The sequence below is a fragment of the Megascapheus bottae genome, chromosome 9, assembly GCF_031878675.1.
Source record: "Megascapheus bottae isolate mThoBot1 chromosome 9, mThoBot2.hap1, whole genome shotgun sequence".
NCBI classification, from domain to species: domain Eukaryota; kingdom Metazoa; phylum Chordata; class Mammalia; order Rodentia; family Geomyidae; genus Megascapheus; species Megascapheus bottae.
This window is the reverse complement of record NC_143517.1, coordinates 53,789,337-53,810,361: the sequence shown is the minus strand read 5'-3', so window position 1 is coordinate 53,810,361 and position 21,025 is coordinate 53,789,337. Positions and strand designations below refer to the sequence as shown.

Genomic DNA, 21,025 nt, shown 5'->3' with positions numbered 1-21,025 from the left:
TTAGAGAGAAAATGGTGCAATGAGCATGTGATTCAATCTCCACAAGTTATTTATTTATTGATTTATTTATGCCACTCCTGGGCTGTGTCCTTGGACTTTCTCAAGGCTAGAGCTCTACCACTTGAGCCTCAGCACCACTTCCAGCTTTTTTTCTATGTATGTGGTACCAAGGAATCAAACCCGGGTCTTTATACATGCTAGGCTAGCACTCTACCACTCGATCAAACTCTTGGCCCTCCACAAGTAATTTATGTATTAAGTCCACTTATTAAAGCAACATCCAACATTTTTAAACTAACAACTTCATGGAAATTGTCTTAGAAGTCAATTTAGGTGTAAGTCATTTGTGTAGGTTTTAGCTTTGACTTGGTAAAGTTTCAAAAGCATTTTTTCACTTTTCCATTCTTTTCATATACAGTGCTACTAGGCGTTATACTTTAGTATGCATGACTAACAAACAGCATGCCAAATACTGGGAAATTCAAAACTGGACAGTAACACAGAAAAGAAAAAATTTTAATAGATAATTTTTAAATAGGTATTTCAAGTCTATTTTTGTCTTAAAAAGTACTGTTCTCCGTAATTAAGACGCTGCGATCTGAGAATCATGATTCACAGCCAGGTGAGGCAAGAAAGTCCATGAGAACAAACCTTGAGTGAAAAAGCTAAGGGACAGAGCCAGGAGTTTGGCCTAGCCTGCACAAAGACCCCGGTTCGATTCCTTTAAGTCTTGAGTTCAAGTACCAGTTAGCAGCACAAACAAGCAAACAGAAGTAGTGTGATTCCTGTAGGAGGAAGCTCCTGACTTGTGTGGAGTCTGTGCTGGGCTGTAACCACCATCCCTCACAACCTTCAGAGCTGCAGGGTGTTTGGAAGATATAAAAATGAGGACAACTATGCCAAGCGATGGATACTAGAAGCAAACCTGTGAGTTTTACCTAAGCAGCCGAGGGCATCACTTAACTGAGGAAAGGGGACAAAACTTCCTTTCAAGAAGATTGTTCAAAGTTAATTGGGAATCATTAACTTCCAAACTTACCCCTTTTGAATCTGTAAAGGTTGAAGATCTCCCACTGGTAACCCATCTGAGGTGAAATATTTCAACAATTCTTTAGCATCTAATAGTGTGAGTGAATCCCGGGGGATTTCTTTATGGCCCAGCAACTGCTCAGATGAACGAGGCAATGAACCAGTTCTAGAGAAAAAAACATATTATCAAGCAACTTACTAATGGCAATTTAGTGATGTGAACAATTCAGGAAAAGACACAAAGGAAAGAGAAAGATTTCATATTTAGGAAAGTAATGAAGTACACTCTTGGTGAACAACTTACTTTCAAGTTATATTTTTAAAAAAAGGGGCAGATCACATAGAAACTTGAAGGAACATGCCAACAATTTAAAAACTTTAAATAATGATTGCATTATTTATAAAAGGCATCACAGTACTTTAATGTGAAGTTGCTAATACTATAAAATTTAAACCTAAAAATCTTATATGTTCTGAAACCCCATAATATTTAATTTCTGAGGCCAGGTACTGAATGTTCCAATTTTCTAGGCCTTTGAAAGATTTCTTAAAGCACTACCATGAAATGAGACAGTAATCAGAATTCTTTCCAAGGTCTCCTACAGGAATGACTATGATATTAAGAGTCATTAGTACATCTGAAATAAATGCAGGAATTCCTAGTATTCAAACTACTTTACATGCAGTATATATATATTCCTCACAAATTTCCTTGAAAAAGATGAAGTCTTCCTTGAAAGTAAAGCCTCACCTGATGAGTACTTTTCAAAGTGCAAATCAACTCAAGCCTAAATTCTTTCCGTATTCCTATTCCTCCTCAGCTAGGCATTCTAGCACACAATAGGTGGTGACATATAGTAAGGTGACACAACTATTTAAAATGAGTCACAACTAGAATAACTACAAATTCTGTATGACTTTTCTATTTAAAAAGAAACTCACAGGCCTTTAAAATACTGTAACAAGGCAGGCACTGTGGCTCACGACTATGATCCTAGCTACTCAGGAGGCTAAGATCTGAAAATAGTGGTTCAATGCTAGTCTAGGTAGACAATTCACAGATATTCTTATTTCTAATTAATCACAAAAAGCCAGAAATGGGGGTGTGGCTCAAGTGGTAGAGTACGACCCTTGAGTAAAAAGGCCAAGTGAGACATAGAGGCCTTGAGTTCAAGCCCAACTATCATCATTAAAAAGAACAATAAAATAAACCCTTATTTCAGAGAATGACATCAAGCACTTAATGACTGCTGTCATATAACAAAATTAAGACTCATTTCAGTGCCTACACAGAAATTTAATTCCCTAATTTTACATATTAATTTAATTATTACCCATTCATTACTCCAAGTAGCACTTTTACTGATATTTACATAATTAAAATACTGATGTGAGTTAGATTTGCATTTCCCCACATTAAGGCTTCTGTGTACTATGACCCTTTTTCCAATTTTATGCCCTTTATTATTATATTGAAAACATTAATATCATGAAAATAGTCAAATCAGAAAACACTCAGATATTTTATACTCTACATGGGCAGGAACTCCAATATGAACTTAGTTTAATTTCTAATAGCTATTCTATAGCAATGAATTACAAAGGTTCCTTTTTTTTTTTTTTGCCAGTCCTGGGCCTTGAACACAGAGCCTGAGCACTGTCCTTGGGCTTTCTCAAAGGTAGAGTTCTACCAGTTGAGCCTCAGTACCACTTGGCTTTTTTCTATGTATATGGTACGGAGGAATAGAACCCAGGCCTTTGTGCATGCTAGGCAAGCACTCTACCACTAGACCAAACTCCTGTTCCCAAAGGTTTGTTTTTTGTTTTGTTTGTTTGTACAGGTCCTGTGGCTTGAGCTCAAGCCTAGCTCCACCATTTGAGCCACAGCTCCATTCTAGCTTTGTTTTTTGTTTGTAGTTAATTGGAGATAAGGGTCTCATAGGCTTTCCTGCTTGCTAGAAACTGCAATCCTCAGATCTGAGACTCCAGCAATAGCTAATATTACAGGTGTGAGCCACTAGGCAAAGTTTCTTAATGAATAGTCCTGTCATTCATTCAACAGGTTCTAGCTCATTGCAATGGGGAAATCACAAAACACAAGACGCAAAAGCTATTTAGAGCTCTGGATAAATTGCACACTATCAATGAACACTTTCAGTAGAAAACAAAACAAAATAAAAAACAGCAACAACACTGACAACACCTGATTTTTTCAGTCTTTCAAGCTTATCAAGCATTTTTTATATACTCCCCCCAATTACTTCAAAACTCTGAGGTAGATAAAACAAGGACTTTTAGTCCCATCTTGAAATTGAGATAACAAAGTCAAACAGCAGATGACTGAATATGTCTCAAATGAAATTCTTACAATTCCTGACTTTCACTATATAATGATCTAGTTAAATTGGAAGATGATTGACTTCTTGCTTTCAATCAAGAATTTGATGGTACCTGTGAAATGCCTGTTAGTATTTACTGAGCATTTACATTGTGAATAGCATTAATTTATATGTTCTTATTCACTGTTCATAATTCATTGTTCAGACATCACAGAAGGAAGGAGGAAGAATGTGAGGAGAGTGGGGAGAGATAAGTATATCAGCATAGAATGAGGAACAACATAATATGTTCCAATATAGCCTTTACTTGCTTAGAGAAGTAATGAATTGCGGAGCTGCGGCATGTAGAAAGTATTTAATAGGAAAGTATAGTGTGATCTGTACTCTGAATGACAAATAGGTTCATGGTTCATGACAGTGGCCTACCCATACACATGAGGCTCCCTACTCAGACAAACTGAAAAAAATCATAGTGCTCAAGTATGAGGCTCACTTCATCACAGGGTTGTGAGAAGGAGGAACAAGTGGTGGGCCCAAGAGCTCAATTACTTGAAAACAGGATAGTAAGCACTGCATAAGAACTAAGGAGAGGTCTACAAAAAACGTAATCTACTCATGACTCAGAAAGAACAATACTGGACATTCGTGAGGAAATGGACATACCTGGAAAAATTCACATTATGTTAGTTACACCCAAAAAAACACAGGTTACATCGTTTTCCTCATTTGTGGCAGCTAGAATAAATCTATATGCATAAATAAACCTATGGAGAAATTACAAATAATTGCATTACAAATAATGTAATTCTTTTTTTTTTTTTTCAGTCCTGGGGCTTAAACTCAGGGCCTGAGCACTATCCTTGAGCTTTTTCCTCAAGACTAACTACCACTTGAGCCACAACATCATTTCCAGCTTTTCTATCCATGTGGTACTGAGGAATTGAACCCCGGGGCAAGCACTCTACCACTAGGCCAAACTCCTGGCCCCCAATAATGTAATTCTTAAAAAAACAAACAAACAAATAAGCAAAAAACAACTAAGTCAAAGCCCAACAAAATAAGTACCAGAAAATGGATACTTGCAACATGTTAGGGGGGGCCTTAAGTACAGAGGAGAGAAGAATGAAGAGGGAAGGGTAGAAAACACAAGCAAGAACTTATTGACTCCACCACAAAGGTGAAAAATGGTTAAGGGAGGATTAAAGGGCAGGGAAATGTTTGAAGTGATGACACAAATAAAGATGCACTGTACATATAAACTGCCTTCTAAAATGGCAAAATGATGATAATAATAATGAATAATAATACATAACCTAAAATTAAAGAGATGTGAAGGGTAGGAGTTGGTTAGGAGGAGACTACTACATTGATTAAGATGCCCGGTATTCATAAACTACTCTGCAGAATGGCAACTCCTTTGTACAACTGAAGATAATAAAGATTAAAAAATTAAAAATGGAGTCTACTATCTGTTTCCCTTCTCAGTAAGCTAGAGGGCTGAGGCTCTTCATTTGGGACAAGATTAGAAATGGATATAAACAAAATAAGACATCCTAAGAACTATACATAGGACATCTTTCTGCACCCCACTTTTCCCCTGTACTTTTTATCTTCAAATTAAAAATAAACACTGCTCTCTGAAGATACAGAACCATGGACCTGTCAAAGCATCCCAGCATGCCAGCGCGCCACCCCAGCTGGCACTTGTTTGGCTCCTTGTTTTCTTCTGATGTCTCTCCTGTGCAAAGGCATGCAGCTCTAAAAGGCATTTCCTCATATCCAACCCCTCCCACCACGAATTTGGTGATCAATCAATGGTAATTGTTCAATATTTCTTAATCACTCATGCTCATTCATCAGTATTTCTTGAAAATATGTCAAATTATTTTAAACAAGTCATAACATGGTATCAACAGAAGAACAAAAAAGAAAGTGACTTGTAATATTTACGAGAAGGGTAAGAGGATGGCTTTTTTCAGTCATTTAACAATCATGCTCACAGTACTGAAAAAAAAAAATCAAGTGAAAATAAGTCCTGCTTGCTAGGGTTAGTTCACAAAGTTGTTTAATGTGAACAAACAAGGGTAGAAAATGGGAAGAGCAAAAAAAAAAAAAAAAAAGGCTATAATGTAAAGAGCACTTTCATCCTTTTACATGCTCCTGTCCTAAGATGTCTCCTGTATCCCTGTATACATATGTATGCATATGTACTGTATATTCTGTAGATGTGTATGTATGTATATTGTATATGCTATGTATGCATGTATACTGCATATCCTATCTGTGTACTGTGTATCCTGTATAGGTGTATATATATTCTTTATATCCTGCTTATCTGTATGCTTATAGAAGATGGTCTCAAAGGCCATATCCAAAATATCCACTGTGAATGGAAAGTATCAGCTGCAGACAGGAGCATTTCCTTCTTCATTGATAAGTAACTCCATTGGTTATCTATGGACTTAAAGTATATATTTGCTTTGTAATAAAACTATATGACAATAAATAAGGAGTTCATTTAAAACTACAGATCTATAAGCAGACATAACTAAAAATTCAAACATTACCTCATTTTTTGTTTATCTGTTCCAAAAGTTTCCAAATTCTGAAGTGCATGCTTTTCTGGCCATTCTACAGGATTGGTTTCCATTAAACTTGAAGACAAGGGTTCTACTGACCTGGAAGCTAAAGTAAAAGAAATTCATATACGTATTGGAAAATACTAACATACTAAATTTTGCTATATAAGATGTGTGTGTGTGTGTGTGTGTGTGTGTGTATGTGTGTATAAAGTGCTCATATCTGTAGTCCCAGCACAGGGATGGGAGGGAGACTAAACACTTAGCCAGTTCAAATTTGATGCTAGATTGAATTACACAGATCCCCTATCAAAACACCAAGCCAAAATGTATAGATATGTTGCACATACAAATGTACATATTTTAAAAGGTATGTTGTTTTAGTTATATAATATTTACATAGGCATCCATTAAAGACCTTTCCAATGAACAGAACTACAGAAAATGCCAAGAGGTTTGTTGGAAATAAACCAACTCCTGCTGGCGATTCACACTTATAATCCTAGCTTTTCAGGAGGCTGAGATCTGGGATCATGGTTCAAAGCCAGCCATTTATCCACCAAAGAGCCAGATGTGGAAGAACACAATCCTTGAACAAAAAAGCTCAGGGAGCCAGGTGCAGTGGCTCACACCTGTAATCCTAGCTACTCAGAGGCTGAGATCTGAGGATCAAGGTTCAAAGCACAAAAGGACCTGAGACTCTTATCTACAATTAAACTCTAGAAAATGGGAAGTGGGGCTTGGCTCAAGGGTAGGGCACTGGCCAAATCCAAGCCCTGGACCAGCACAAAAATAAAAACAAAAAGAGAGAGGGGGGAGGGGGGAGGAAGGGGCAAAGGGAAGGAGAGAGGGAGAGAAGGAAGCAAGGAAGGAAGGAAGGAAGGAAGGAAGGAAGGAAGGAAGGAAGGAAGAAAAGAAGGAACTATTTCCTCAAATAATATAAGGTAAAATTTAGAAAACTGAATTTGCGGTATTAGAATTCTTGTAGAACAAAAGCATGACTTCACCATTTATGGTGGAAATTAGTTTTAAATGAGAACATATTGGATGTATATGTGATTTTCATACTAGAAAAGGGGATTTATACAAGAAGACTAAAAAAATTACTGATCTTCTAAAAAAGAAATTCCTTCATTCTCAACATCAAGGCAAATATATAACTTAATAAAATGTAAGCGTTTGTTTACTTTTCCTGCTAATCTTGTAATTATATAAGATTATACTGAATGCTCAACAAAGGGACAGCTTCCATTTCCATTAGACAGTATTAGCACATCTACAGTGCATTAACACTGGAAAAATTGTTACCTGAACAAGTTTTTTCCCAACTCTAAAGCTAATGAGCTTTTTAAAAGCAGCTTTGAAGCCAAGCACCGAGGATCACATTTGTAGCTCTAGCCACTCAGGAGGCTGAGATCCAGGCTGGTTAAAAGGCAGCCTTGGCAGACAAGTCAGCCAAGACTCCATCTGCAAAATGACCAGAAAAAGGCCAGGATAGAGGCATGGCTCAAAGGGTAGAGCACTAGAGTGATAAAAAGCTGAGCAAGTGTAAGGCCCTGAGTTTAAACCCCAGTAAGCCACTCCCACACCCCAGAAAGGCACTGAACTATCACTGTTATAAAAGATGATTATAAATTCATGAATGATAGCTATTGACCCATCACCACTGAAAAAAACACCTACTTTAAATTTGAGGGAAGTCACAGAATAATGATGTCATAATAGCTACTGAATTTTTTATAAAAAAGGTAAACAGGGGCCTGGAGTTTGGCGTAGTGGTAAAATGCTTGCCTAGCATGCAGGAAGACCTGGGTTCAATTCCTTGGTACCGCATACATAGAAAAAAGCTGGAAGTGGTGCGAGGCTCAAGTGGTAGAGCTCTAGCCTTGAGAAAAGTCCAAGGACAGTACTCAGGCCCTAAGCTCAAGCCCAGGACTGGCAAAAAAAAAAAAAAAGGTAAACAATGCCAAGTGTGTGGCCCAGCAATAGAGTGCTAACCGAGCATGCATGAAGCCCTGGGTTCCACTCCTTGGTACCACATACACAAAGCTGGAAGTGGCGCTTTGGCTCAAGTGGTAAAGTACTAGCCTTGAGAAAGCCCAAGGGCAGTGCCCAGGCAGAGTTCAAGCCTCAGGACTGGCCAAAGGGAGGAAAAAAAAAAAAAGGCAAACAGCAGTATCATTTTCTCTTTACTTTTTAAACCATTTAACCTTGAGTATTTCAAAATATTTTCTACATATTATCTATATTAGATTACCCTCATGAAACAGCATCCAAACACACCATGCTTCCGAGTTCTTCAAAGGAGTGATGAAGCATTATTTACAGGGTACTGAGCTTTACTATGCAATGGAAACATGGTTTTATGCTACAAGTACAAAGAAAACAAAATCAACAGTACTGCACCCCAGCCTCATGCTGTGGGCTCATGGGAGAAAGCAAGCCATCTTCAAAAGGGAACAACGAACTGCCTGTGCACACTATAATTAATTATTAACTCACTGCATGCCCACGTAAATAGTAATGACACAGGCTAACATATTCCTAAGTGTTCTGTGATTTGGCAAATGACATACTGTCATTCTTACAGCAAAATAAAATCCATTGTTTTATGTGTAAGGATACTGCCATACTGAAAGGTATGGAAAGGGTCTCTCAGAAACCAAAACTGGTTTTCTGTATATATTTTTTTCAAGTCAATTATTTTACAGGAAAAAAGAAACTAAATCAATATACTGGAAAAACAGAGAAACCTACCCTACAGAATTATAAATGACAGCAAACAAAAAGGACCTCTACCACTGATGACAAGGCAAAAGAAATTTACATTATCTACTGAGTCACATAAAAGGTTATATTATTTTAACAGTTACAATCTAATAAAGCAAAAATCACAATTTATAGCAGAATATTTCATGATAATGGTGGCTTTTTCTTTCTTTTCTTGAAACAAAATTTCCCTATCTACCCCAGGCTGGCCTCAAACTCTACACTCCTACCTCAGCTTTCATGCACTTCCTGGGCCTTGCTTTACAGCTTGTCGACAGCCAAGGACCATATCATTTCTTGGTGCCCTTCACAGTGTCAAACCCAGGAAAGGCACTCAACAAACTTCGCTGATTTGATTCTGCAACCAGTTTTTCATTAACCTATGCAGTAAAATGAATCTCACAAAATAAAAACGAAAACACTTGTCTTCTTCACTTAAAATACTGTCAAGTAATCTTGACTGTATTTTTGTCAGATATTAAAAGACTTCACTCCATTCAAATTCATCATAATGAAAGAATCCAGGAAAACGAATAAAATTCAATTAAATATAAAAATGAAAGCTAGAGAAGTGGCGCTGTGGCTCAAGGGTAGGGCGGTAGCCTTGAGCTGAAAAGCTCAGGGACAAGAACCCAGGCCCAGAGTTCAAGCCCCACAACTGACTAAATAAATAAATAAATAAATAAAATCTTCCTTTGGGGCCAGGAATTTGGCCTAGTGGTTAAAGTGCTTGCCTAGCATGCACGAAGACCCGGGTTTGATTCCTTGGTACCACATATATAGAAAAAGCCGGAAGTGGTGCTGAGGCTCAAGGGGTAGAGTTCTAGCCTTGAGAAAGTCCAAGGACAGTGCTCAGGCCCTGAGCTTAAGCCCAGGACTGGCAAAAAAAAAAAAAAAAAAAAAAAAAAATGAAAGCTGGGTACTGGTGACTCAAGTCTGCAATACTAGCTACTCATGAAGCTGACATCTAAAGATCATGACTTAAAGACAGCCTGGGAAGATAAATCTGTGAGATTCTTATTTATTTATTTATTTATTTATTTTTATTTATTTATTTATTTATTGGGCTTGAACTCTGGGCCTGGACTCTGTCCCTGAGCATTTCAGCTCAATGCTACCACCCTACCCCTTGAGCCACAGTGCTACTTCCTATTTTCTAGTGGTTACGTGGAGATAAGGAATCTCATCAACTTTTGTGCCCGGGCTGGCTTTGAACGATGATCCTCAGATTTCAAAGTCCTGAGAAGCTAGGATTACAGGCATGAGCTACCACGCCCAGCAAAATTCTTATTTCCAACTAATCAACAAAAAGCCAAAGGCGGAGGTATGATTCAAGTAGTAGAGCATCAGCCAAACAAGAGCATGAGGTCCTGAGTTCAAGACCCAGTACTGGCATATCAGACAGACAAACACAGATTCTGTGTTCCCTTGGTGAGGTATAGTTAACTGCTCCAGCCCTAAAAGGTGTAAACTGAAGCCAGCCATTACATGGTTTTGCCTGTATTAAATTCACTGTATAGATTTTACTCTTCCCTTTCTGAAAATGTGGCTTAACAGAAATCCATTCCTTCTATCAGCTTAGTAAACCTAGTAGGAAGGGTTACTTTGTAATACTTCTCCCTCTGTTCAAAACTACTCAGGTTTGGAATGATGGAAGAGATGACAGTGATCAAGATGCATTGTACTCATAAGCTGACATTGTTGAATTGAAACCCCTTTGTATAACTACTTATGGATAATAATAAAAACTTTGGTTTAAAAGTATTAAAGTTTAATAAATGCTGAGAAATACCATTCACACACATGCGTGCACACACACACGCACCTATGCACCATCATTTAAATTTGCAAAATACATTTTATATATGTGTGTGTGTGTTAATCCCTGAACTTGAACTCAGGGCCTGCGTGCTGTCCCTGAACTTTTTTTGTTCAAGGCCACAACACCACTTCTGGCTTTTTGATAGTTAATTGGTAAGAATCTTACAGACTTTCCTGTCTAGGTTGGTTTTAAACTGTGATCCTTAGATTTCAACCTCCTGAAGGGGCAGGATTGCAGGCGTGAGCCATCAGAACCCAGACAAAATGTTTTGATTTGAACAATTTATCTTGAGTTTTAATAACAAATGGGACATCCACAAAATAACATCTCAAGCAGTAATGCAGGAAACGTACCATGTGACACGTGGGACGTTTTCACTCCATCTGTCTGTGGTCGACAAGCTTGAGGACCTAGTGCACCGAGACGCTGGAGGACCCGCTCCCTTGTGAGCATCAACAGTCTTTTGAGCTCCTCGGCAGAGAGGGCTTCAGGCTTCTTGGCCAGCTTTCTCCTTTCTGCAGGACACATGAACACTGTTCACCCTACAACTGTCTAGGCCTCCCTGGAGCCCATTCACTACTTTTTTTAAATTAGAAAACATTTCTGACAATTAACCAAGTGAAGATCACCAGCAAACCACCAGTTCCATATTTATTATGTTGTAGACCATTATGTTGTAGATTCCCCATTGTGTAACATGAGGAGAAACAGACTTGTGGCTCAGACACAAACCAATACACAATAGAGGTCAGTGTATAGACCTTCTTCAGAAATATACTGCAGACTGCTAGAAAGGAGCTTATGGTGGTATCTATGTCAAACTAAAACTTGTTAGACTTGTATTCATGACAGTCACTTGTGCTTTTTGCTTTCCAATTCTAAAATCACAGCAAATAAATAAAACAAGAGAGTAACAAATAAGACAAACAAGGACACATTGGTGGAAGACAGAAATGACAATAGATAGGGAAACTGAGTTGGCAGAGTACAGAAGGGGTCACCTCAGGTGCCCGCAGAGAAACATGATGAAGAAGATAAAGGACACACAGTGCAGTGATGTGCTGGCCTGAAACAAGACTGGACATACAGGAAGCAGTCAGATCTAGACCCACCCCCATCCCCCAGAGCCAGTCTCAGACTACAGAAAATGTCCATGTAGTACTGAAAACTCAGATACCATGGTCTGTCACTAGAAAGATAGCAGCTACAAATGATGCATCAGAAAGAGCAGAAGATTGTCCTTTTGCAAGTCTGAACATGTTGAATCCCACTGGCTCATGCATTTTATGAAGCTGAGAACTAGAGGATCAAAATTTGTAATCAGCCCGAGAAGAAAAGTCTTCAAGACTCCATGTTCAACTAAACAGCAAAAAGTTGGGCTAGAAACACAGTTCAAAGGATAAAGGATCAACCTGAGTCAAGCCTGAGTCAGGCTTAAGGCCTGAAACCAATATATATATATATATATATATATATATATATATATATATATATATATATATATATATAAAAGAAAAAGGAAAGGAAAAGGGAAGGAGGGAGGGAGGGAGGGAAGAATGGGAATTTGAACACCCACAGAACAAAGAGCTCCAGTTGTTAATTCTAGGGTAGGAGAGGCATACATGGCCAGAACCACAATGTTTTCACCCTACTATTTTCCAATGAATTTTATCAGATACCGTAATGAGAAACACTAAAACTTGCCATTTTAGGCAGGATGAACAGAAAAGAATGAGCAGACAAGTAAGAACAAGTACTACAGGGAGAGAATGGTTCTTCATTTTATTTCTCAAGCCCAAGTTTACACAGGTTAGGACTTCCTCTTAATGACACTTGAACTCTCCACCATTCACCCTCCCATCCCTCACTGAGCTTCACAACAATGAGACATGCCCCTGTCAACCCTTCCTCTCTTTCACCAGGGGTGGCCAGTCTGCAGGTGGTATGTTTTCTGAATGCATGGGGAAGCGAGGGACCTTCCCTTCCAAGGCTAGTCCTGTTATTAAATGTCTAAGTTAGTTCTGGGCATGCATACAAAAACAGTCCAGGATTTAAAGGAGAAATTTAGTGCACCCAAAAAGAAAAACAGGACTCAGCAGAAAAAAATATTGTAGAGAAAAAAAGAAAGTTCGCTATAATTAATAATCTCCAAGAAATAAGAAATAAGAGAAGATATTGGAACAAGTGCAAAACCGTTTGATAAATGAATATAACAATCCAGAAAAAAAGGACTATCACAATGAAGCAGATGAGGGCAAATGTTTTAAATAGTCCACAAAAGGACTGCAAAATGAAATGGAAGATGTCATGCATAAAACTAGAACAAAAAGATAATATGAACATACGAAAAAAATTAAGCATTCTGTTTAGGAAAATATATAATGAGACAGGTGTAGCTAGCTCACACCTACAATCCTAGCTACTCAGGAGTCTGAAATCCCAAGGACTGCCACTTGAAGCCTACCCAGCTCCAGCAGTAGCATGCCAGACAAACAGGCCAAACAAGTGAAAAGCCCTGAGTTCTAACTCTGGTACCAACCAAAAAAATAAAACAAATACATTCCAAAAATATAGGCATTTATGTATATATGTAATATATTAGTTGTATGTATAGTAAGATTTCTACAAGAACAGAAAAAAACTAGGCAGAAGGAAATCATTAAAACGGTAAGTCAAGAAACTTTTTCAGGGGCCGGGAGTTTGGCCTAGTGGTTAAAGTGCTTGCCTAGCATGCATGAAGACCCGGGTTCGATTCCTCGGTACCACATACATAGAAAAAAGCCTGAAGTGGTGCTGAGGCTCAAGTGGTAGAGCTCTGACCTTGAGAAAGTCAAAGGACAGTGCTCAGGCCCTGAGCTCAAGCCCATAACTGGCAAAAAAACAAACAAACAAAAAAACAAACAAACAAAAAAAAAAACTTTTTCAGACTTTTCACTGTGAGTCAAAAAGGCATGTCAAGCTACTCAATAAATGGGATGGAAATAAGGAGTGGAGATATACACAACTGTAATTCAGAGTAAAGCTTGCAGAAATAAAGCTTTCAGGGAGAGAGGTAGACAAACCAAAATAAGAAAACACAATTGCCATTAAGAATAGGAATATTAGGTTTCTTCCCAAAGATCAGAGACAGCACAGGACAATGGACTTTAAATCCTGAGAATATATGACTTCCTACCTCAGATTCCATGTGAATGATACAAAGGACACTAAGCAGCTTTCTCACTCCAGGGAAAATGGCTACTTTAAAATGCTGGTGGTTGACACCTATAATCGTAGCTACTCAGGAGGCTAAGATCTGAGGATTGTAGTTCAAAGCCAGTCCCAGCACGAAAGTACATGATACTCTTATCTCCAATTAACCACCAGAAAACTGGAAATGGCACTGTAGCTCAAGGGCGATAACCTTGAGCTGAAACGCTGAGGGACAGTGCCTAAGCCCAGAGTTCAAGTCCCACAACCAATAATAATAATAACAATGATAATAACAACAACAATAACTGCTGATGGGCATGGAAGGAAAAAGAAACCCTCATACATTGTTGGTGGAAATATAAATGAAAGCAATCACTAGGGAAATTAGTATGGTGGATTTTCTAGAACCTAAAATTAGAACTGTCATAGGATCCAACTATCTCACTTCTGGACATACATCCCAAGAAATTCACAATAGCCAAGCTATGGAATCAGACGAGGTGTGTATCAGCAAGTAAGTGGAAAATGAAAATGTGGTATATATGGCATATGTACACATATGGGGAATTATACAAGCATTAAAAAAGAATGAAATTATGTCACTATAAGGAAATAGATTTTTATGTAGAACAAGATAAGCCAAACTCAAAAGGACAAGATCTATCATGTGGCCGCTTGTATGCAGAATGGGGACATTTATTGACAGTCATGACTGAAATCAAGAATTGATGCTTAAGTTAAAATATCCTGCTGAATTTACCTTTTCTAATAAAGTCCCTACCTTCCTGCTCCCAAAAAGGTATGAAGGCTATATATACATTAAGTAGAATAGCACAAATCATGTTTAATAAAGTTAAACATATCTTAAAATATAAATGTTTTAATGTGATCAGCAATGTATAAAGGAACAGAAATAAAGCCAAAGAATTCTTCTATACTTCATCATTTCTATATCATGAATAGTTCTATAGAAAGGTGTCAGAGCTAAAGGACACAGTGTACAAGAACACATGTGCTTCAGACCAGCTTCTGTTTGAACAAATCAACATTCATACAGTAAAAGTAGGAATTGTTACTTACTCAGGCATTCTTTCAAAGCCAAAACTTGAACATGAGCTAACTGTTTCTCTCTCTGTAAAATCTGCTCTCCAGAAAAGCATGGAAGTGGTAAGTAAAAAGGAAAACCTAAGAAACAGAAAAGGTCTACATTAAAGCTATTCTTCTTTAACTATGTTCAATTATGAAAAGATGTTTTAAAGTTCTTGATTTTATATATTTCAAAGTAACAACTACGCAGAAAGAAATTAGAACGCTGTTTTGCATTTTATGCTTTGGCCATTTTCTTAATCTCTGTGGGACTGTGAGCACTAGAGACTTTTCTACATATTTTCTTCTACCTAACTCAGAAAACAGAGTGTGGACTTGCTCTATAAAAATAGGAAATCCCCTACAATAAACCACACGTCCTCTTACTTTCCCTTGGGCAGTCTCTTGAACAGTCAATCCAGGTTTTATTTCAACAAGATGGTGACAGACTTAGAAGATTCTGTCTCTTCCCTATTTCTTCTTATCTACAATATGAGGGTAGCTATAAATGTACTGCCTTAAGATTAAACATGGGGACTGGGAGCGTGGCCTAGTGGTAGAATGCTTGCCTAGCATGCATGAAGCCCAGGGTACGATTCCTTAGTACAACACACAAACAAAAAAAGCTGGAAGTGGTGCTATGGCTCAAGTGGTAGAGCACTGGCCTTGAGGAAAGCCTAAGGACAGTGTCTGGGCCCTGAGTTCAAGCCCTAGGACAGGCAAAAAAAAGACTAAATGTGCCCAGGATGGGGAGGCTTTATTGCTGTCTCCCCCTGCCCAATAGGATGTCCCCAAAAGCTTAACCAGTGAATCGTATGACCCCTGACATGTCTAACTCTGAACATGCAGCTTTCCATGTGTTTCAGCTGTGGTACACATACAGCATATGTGGTCAATATTGCCCTGTACAGCCTTCTCAAACCTTGATGCTGTTGTGTCCCTTTGCTGACAATCTGTGAGGATAACCTGGTGTGAAAACTATGGAGTTAGACAAAGGAGTAAACAGTGGATAATGGATGTAAACGATGGGTGGCCCAGTATATAACAAACGGTATTTGTATTCTAGTTCTGATGGGGCTGATCTTTGTTCTTCTCCATGCTGTGCGAGTCTTCCCTTGAGAATGATGATCAACTAAAACACTTCACCCTGTAACCATTAAGGTATGGCAAAAGTGACATTGAAGGACGTCTAGGCTAGGTCACATGAAGTACTGTAAACTTTTGGAACAATTGCTCTAAAGGAAGTCAGACTATCCTAAGACCACAGTCTTGTAATGACAACCAAGCAAACCTTGGGGAGAGAGAAAAGGCAGCTCATCTGCCAAGCCAGTTAAAGCACCAAATATGATGGTAAAGAAGCCATCCTGGATGGAAGCCCTTTGGAGTTCCCAGTGACTGCAATCCTTGTTATGTGGAACAACTGTATGGAAACTCAAAAGAGAAATATGTAACTGACCCAACTCTGGCAAATACAGTCAGGAGAGATTATGATCACTCTGTTATTTCCTGCTAAATTTGGGTAGTTTCATGCAGTAATAGATAATCAAAATGGAGAAAAAGAGAGAAAGGCAAGTAAATCAGAAGAGGGCTCAAAGAAAGTCAATGAAAAAAGTCAATGTAAAAAAATCACATATGGTTAAAGCAGAGAAAACTCAAAACTTTCCATTCAGAACTGAAAGCTGTTCTATTAAATTTCACTGTGTATAATACAAAAGGAGTTAATTTAAACTATAAAAATGTTACAATATGTTTGAAATAAAAGGCTAATTGCAAGAGTTTTGGAAAAATAAGTTCATTAAATATCTACTATGTCTTTCTCTTAAAACCAACAAAGTGTCGGGCACTGGTGGTTCATGCCTATAATCCTAGTTAGGATTATAGATCTCAGGAGGCTGAGATCTGAGGATCTTGTTTCAAAGCCAGCCTCGGCATGAAAGTCCATGAGACTCTTATCACCAGTTAACCACCAGAAAGCCAAAAGTAGCACGGTGGCTCAAGTGGTAGAACGTTAGCCTTGAGCTAAAAAGCTCAGAGACAACTCACTCTGAGGGCACACACCCAGCCAGAGTTTAAGCCCCATGACTGACCAAAACAACAACAAAAAGAACCACCAAAGTAAAAGACACATTCAAACACACAACAGAATTTTTTTCTATGTGCAAATAAACTTACATGAATTGGTTTCTTCAGTCTTTGTTTTCATTCTTCCATGAATCAAGTTGAGTGCAAATGAGCCATTTATCTGGTTGGCTGAATGAATCAATGTGGCCTTGCATTTCCCACTGCCATTACCTTGTAACAAGAGGTAATAGCTAGAATGCTCTCCTTTCACTTCAACATCTGGAACTGGAGACAGGAGGACGCCAATGAACATGTGGAGAGGGAGCACACGGTCCAACCAGGCAAATGCTCCACCCCCATGAAGTGTAATCAGGTCTCTGTGGTATTCCAAAACCAGCTGATCCTCAAGATAGCCAGGGCAGGTGTCTATTTAATCATACACACAATACTCATAGGTTTTATATTAAATTTATTTTTAATTATAACTGTGTCCTCTGTGTATCTAACTCACTCAAATTTCATAACCTTTCTTATACAGCATACACATATCTTTTATTTCTAGCTCTACTTCTTAAAAGTAGAGGGTTCTGACCCCTATAAGGTCTCACAACTCAAGTGGTGATGGTGTACAGAAAAAGAATCGACCTTCCTCAGGTTCTGTCTCTGGATCAAGCAACCACAGGACCTAAAATATCAAGAAATAAAAACAGACTGGGCACAGTGGCTCACACCTATCATACTAGCTACTCAGGAGGCTGAGATCTGAGGATCACAGTTCAAAGCCAGCCTGGACACTAAAGACCATGAGACTCTTCTCCAATTAACCATTAGAAAACCGGAAGTGGGGATGGGGCTCAGGGGTAGGGAGGTAGCCTTGAGCTGAAGAGCTCAGGCACAGTGCCCAGGCCCAGAGTTCAAGCCCCACAACCAACAAATTAAAAAAAAAAAAAAAAAAAAAAGGAATAAAAACTGCAAGTTTATTTTATCATAAAAATTGTGATTATTCCATAACAGCTATTTTCACAATACTGAATCGCATTCAATACTATAATTAATCTAGAGATGATTAAAAGTATATCAAAGATTCTATATAGGCCATATGCAAATACTAGACCATAGGATCTAAGATTTCAGTATCTTCTGACTGGGTTTTTGTAGTCTGGAAACAGCTGCTGGATTCTGAAGGCTGTAATGAAAAGTAGCTTTTTCTTTCTAGCAATGGTCATTCAAAATGTATTTTACAGAGGGAATACATAGTATCCATTAATCTGCAATGTCAGTTGTATGAAGGTCAGTTAAGACAGCTTCCAATATATTTTAAAAACAAATCAAGTGAAAGTTACAGTGAAGGTTGAAGAAAAGCTGTGAAGACTTCAAGAGAAAAATACAAGTACTATTTTTATTGATTGACGATGATGAACTGGACATAAACATCCATTTTCACTATCTTCTGAAATCCTACTGCATAAAAATAGAGATTTTGAAATCAAAAGAACTATTATCTGAGAGAAAAGACAACCATGATTAAATTTGAAAGTAAGAAAGCATCGGCACAACTGTGAGATATTTGATCTCTCCCTTGCTAAGGAGGATGAGAAAAATAACAGAGCTAACCTCGGGGCAACCAAATTATGCAGGTGACCTCCAAAGGCTCTAGAACATACACCATGGCAAGTGAAATGATACTAGAATGAAGACTGACTGAAAACCTATTTGAAAAGTAGACAGAGCTCCTTATACTTTAATTAATCAAATAATTTTTTTAGCACAAATTAAAAACAATAGTTGAGAGTTGGAGTTCTCAACTATCAGTGAATCTAAACACATGTAATATCAAGGATTTCATCTTTCATCCCTTATGTAATTTTTAAATTGTTGGAAGCCAGTTAGCTGAATGGCCCCATCTTTTGAAAACATAGGTAATTCTAGAGGAAAGACTAAAAAACTTCAATATAGGGTCACCTAATAAATATCCTAATGAGATCAGCCTAAATTAAAGACCACAATTAATAAGCTTTACCCATGGCTCTGAATTTTCTACTCATCTTTCTGCATCTCTCTACTAAATGTGAATAAGCCCTCAAGAAAAGCCTGTAGTGTGAAAGCCAGATGCCAAAATAAACCAACAGAAGAAAGTAACCTGTAGAGAAACAGAGAATGTAGCAAGCACAAATCTTAAATGTTTAAGGTAGTTACTATTGAAATAGTTATTGCTTTTGTGTTCTTTTCTTTTTGTGCTAGTCCTGGTGCTTGAGTTCAGGAAGTTGGTGCTGTCCCAAAGGTTTTGATTTCCCTCAAGGTTAGCATCCAATCCCTTGAGCCACAGCTCCACTTTCGGCTTTTTACTGGTTAACTAGAGACAAGAGTCTCACGAACTTCCCTGCCTGGACTGGCTTCAAACTGTAATCCTCAGATCTCAGCCTCCTGAGCGGCTAGAATTATAGGCTTGAGCCACCCAGCTACTCTACAACAGGAAAATTACCAGAACTCATGATAAGAACACTTAAGTAGCCAACGTTATTGCAGGACAGAAGGTGTCGAGGAGGTATTCTTCTTGCCCAAGACACTGTACCCTCTGAATAGGATCCTTGGCAGTCCTGCCACCTACCATCCTACTCACTGCTTCTGAGTTTGGCTGTGTTAGATAACAAATAAAGAGGACAGGAAGAAACTTTTGTAGGTGATGACTATGTTTGCGCCGCAGACTATGGCAGCCTCATGATCTACACACTTATCTCCAAACTCATCAAGTTGGACACATTAAATTTGTATGGCTTATTATAATATCAATCATGTGTTATTAGGAAGTAAAGTTAGCGAAGCAGAAGTACAAGGATATATGAATCTTACAGTTCATAAGATAAATTTATAAGATAAATTTCAAGAAATCTATAGCAAGTTTAATAAAAAAAAACCACAAAAACATGGAAATCAAGAGAATCGAAAAGCTGTAATGAAGTCTAATTTGTGTGTGTATGCGCATATGTATATTAAACTTTCACATGTTGGGAAATGTGTAAAACTGACCACTCATCACTATCATCAGCCTGGGAAAACTTCCACCACACCTCTGTAACCCTTCTCTCTTCTAGTCTGTGATCTCAGAAAACCACTCATCTGTGTTCTGTCTCTTTTTGTCTCTTCCAGAAGTTTTCCAGATTAGGAACTATATAATCTTATCTGGCTTTATCTATACATTCAGCATAACACTTTCAGGGATACCTCAAATTTTTCCTCCCATTATTATAACTGAGCATTATAACTATTGCCTGGGAGAAACAAGTTTTATTGATTCACATGTTGATGGATGTTTAGTTCCTAATTCTTAGTTGCTATGAATGATGCTTTCAGAAACATCTGCTCATAAATTTCGATGTGATCTTATGCTTTTTTTTTGTTGTTCTCTGCACGGGCACAAAAATATTGGGAGATAGCATTATGTGCAAGTTTAACTGCCAAAATGCCTTCCATAGGAACTGCTCCATCCCCACCAATGAGCGAGAGCTACAATTTCTCTATATTCTCGTCAACATTCTGTAGTTACTGTTTTTAATTATAGCCATTCTAGAGCATGTACCATAGGATCACATTTTGGTTGTGATTTGCATTCTCCAAAAGACTAATTATGGTGAACATCTTTTCATAGGCTTTATTAGCCATTCACATATCTTCTTTGATGAAATCTCTATTCAAGTCTTACCCACTTATTAACTGGGCTGTCTTATTTGAGTTGAAAGAATTCATATATATATACATATATATATATCCATTGTCAAGCATATGGCTCGAATGATTTTACTTAGTAAGGAATTTGTTTTAATTCTTAGCTGTTTTTCAAAAATGGACACTTTCGATTTTGACAGTTTCAAATTTATAGATTTTATACATTGTGCTTTTTGTATTTATCGGCTTTAAGGCTTGAGGGGACATGGTGCTACTGATAAGAGTACCTGATAAGGCACTGTGTTCAAACGCCAGGATTGTCAAAAAGAAATAGTGTTAGTTAAGTCTGGATATAAAATAAATTTTAACTTTTAAATAAAATTTAAATATAATTAACTATATAATCTATAATTGGACATAAATATTGTTATATATACATCATTATATCTATTAATAAAATGCCGATATTTAATCTATAAACAAGT

The 21,025-nt window shown here is 37.8% G+C and overlaps 1 protein-coding gene across 2 annotated transcripts in view; it reads right to left on the bottom strand.

Moving 5' to 3' along the window:
* Positions 1-21,025, bottom strand: part of Mtbp (MDM2 binding protein) — a 52,350-nt gene that overhangs the window by 10,165 nt on the left and 21,160 nt on the right. For both annotated transcript variants that reach the window (XM_090339328.1, XM_090339329.1), the window contains exons 12-16: positions 16,989-17,162; positions 14,811-14,915; positions 10,892-11,053; positions 5,936-6,053; positions 1,040-1,195 (exon numbers count right to left, since the gene is read on the bottom strand). In XM_090339328.1, coding sequence (XP_090195454.1) covers positions 1,040-1,195; positions 5,936-6,053; positions 10,892-11,053; positions 14,811-14,915; positions 16,989-17,162 — 715 coding nt within the window. The remainder of the gene's footprint in view (positions 1-1,039; positions 1,196-5,935; positions 6,054-10,891; positions 11,054-14,810; positions 14,916-16,988; positions 17,163-21,025) is intronic.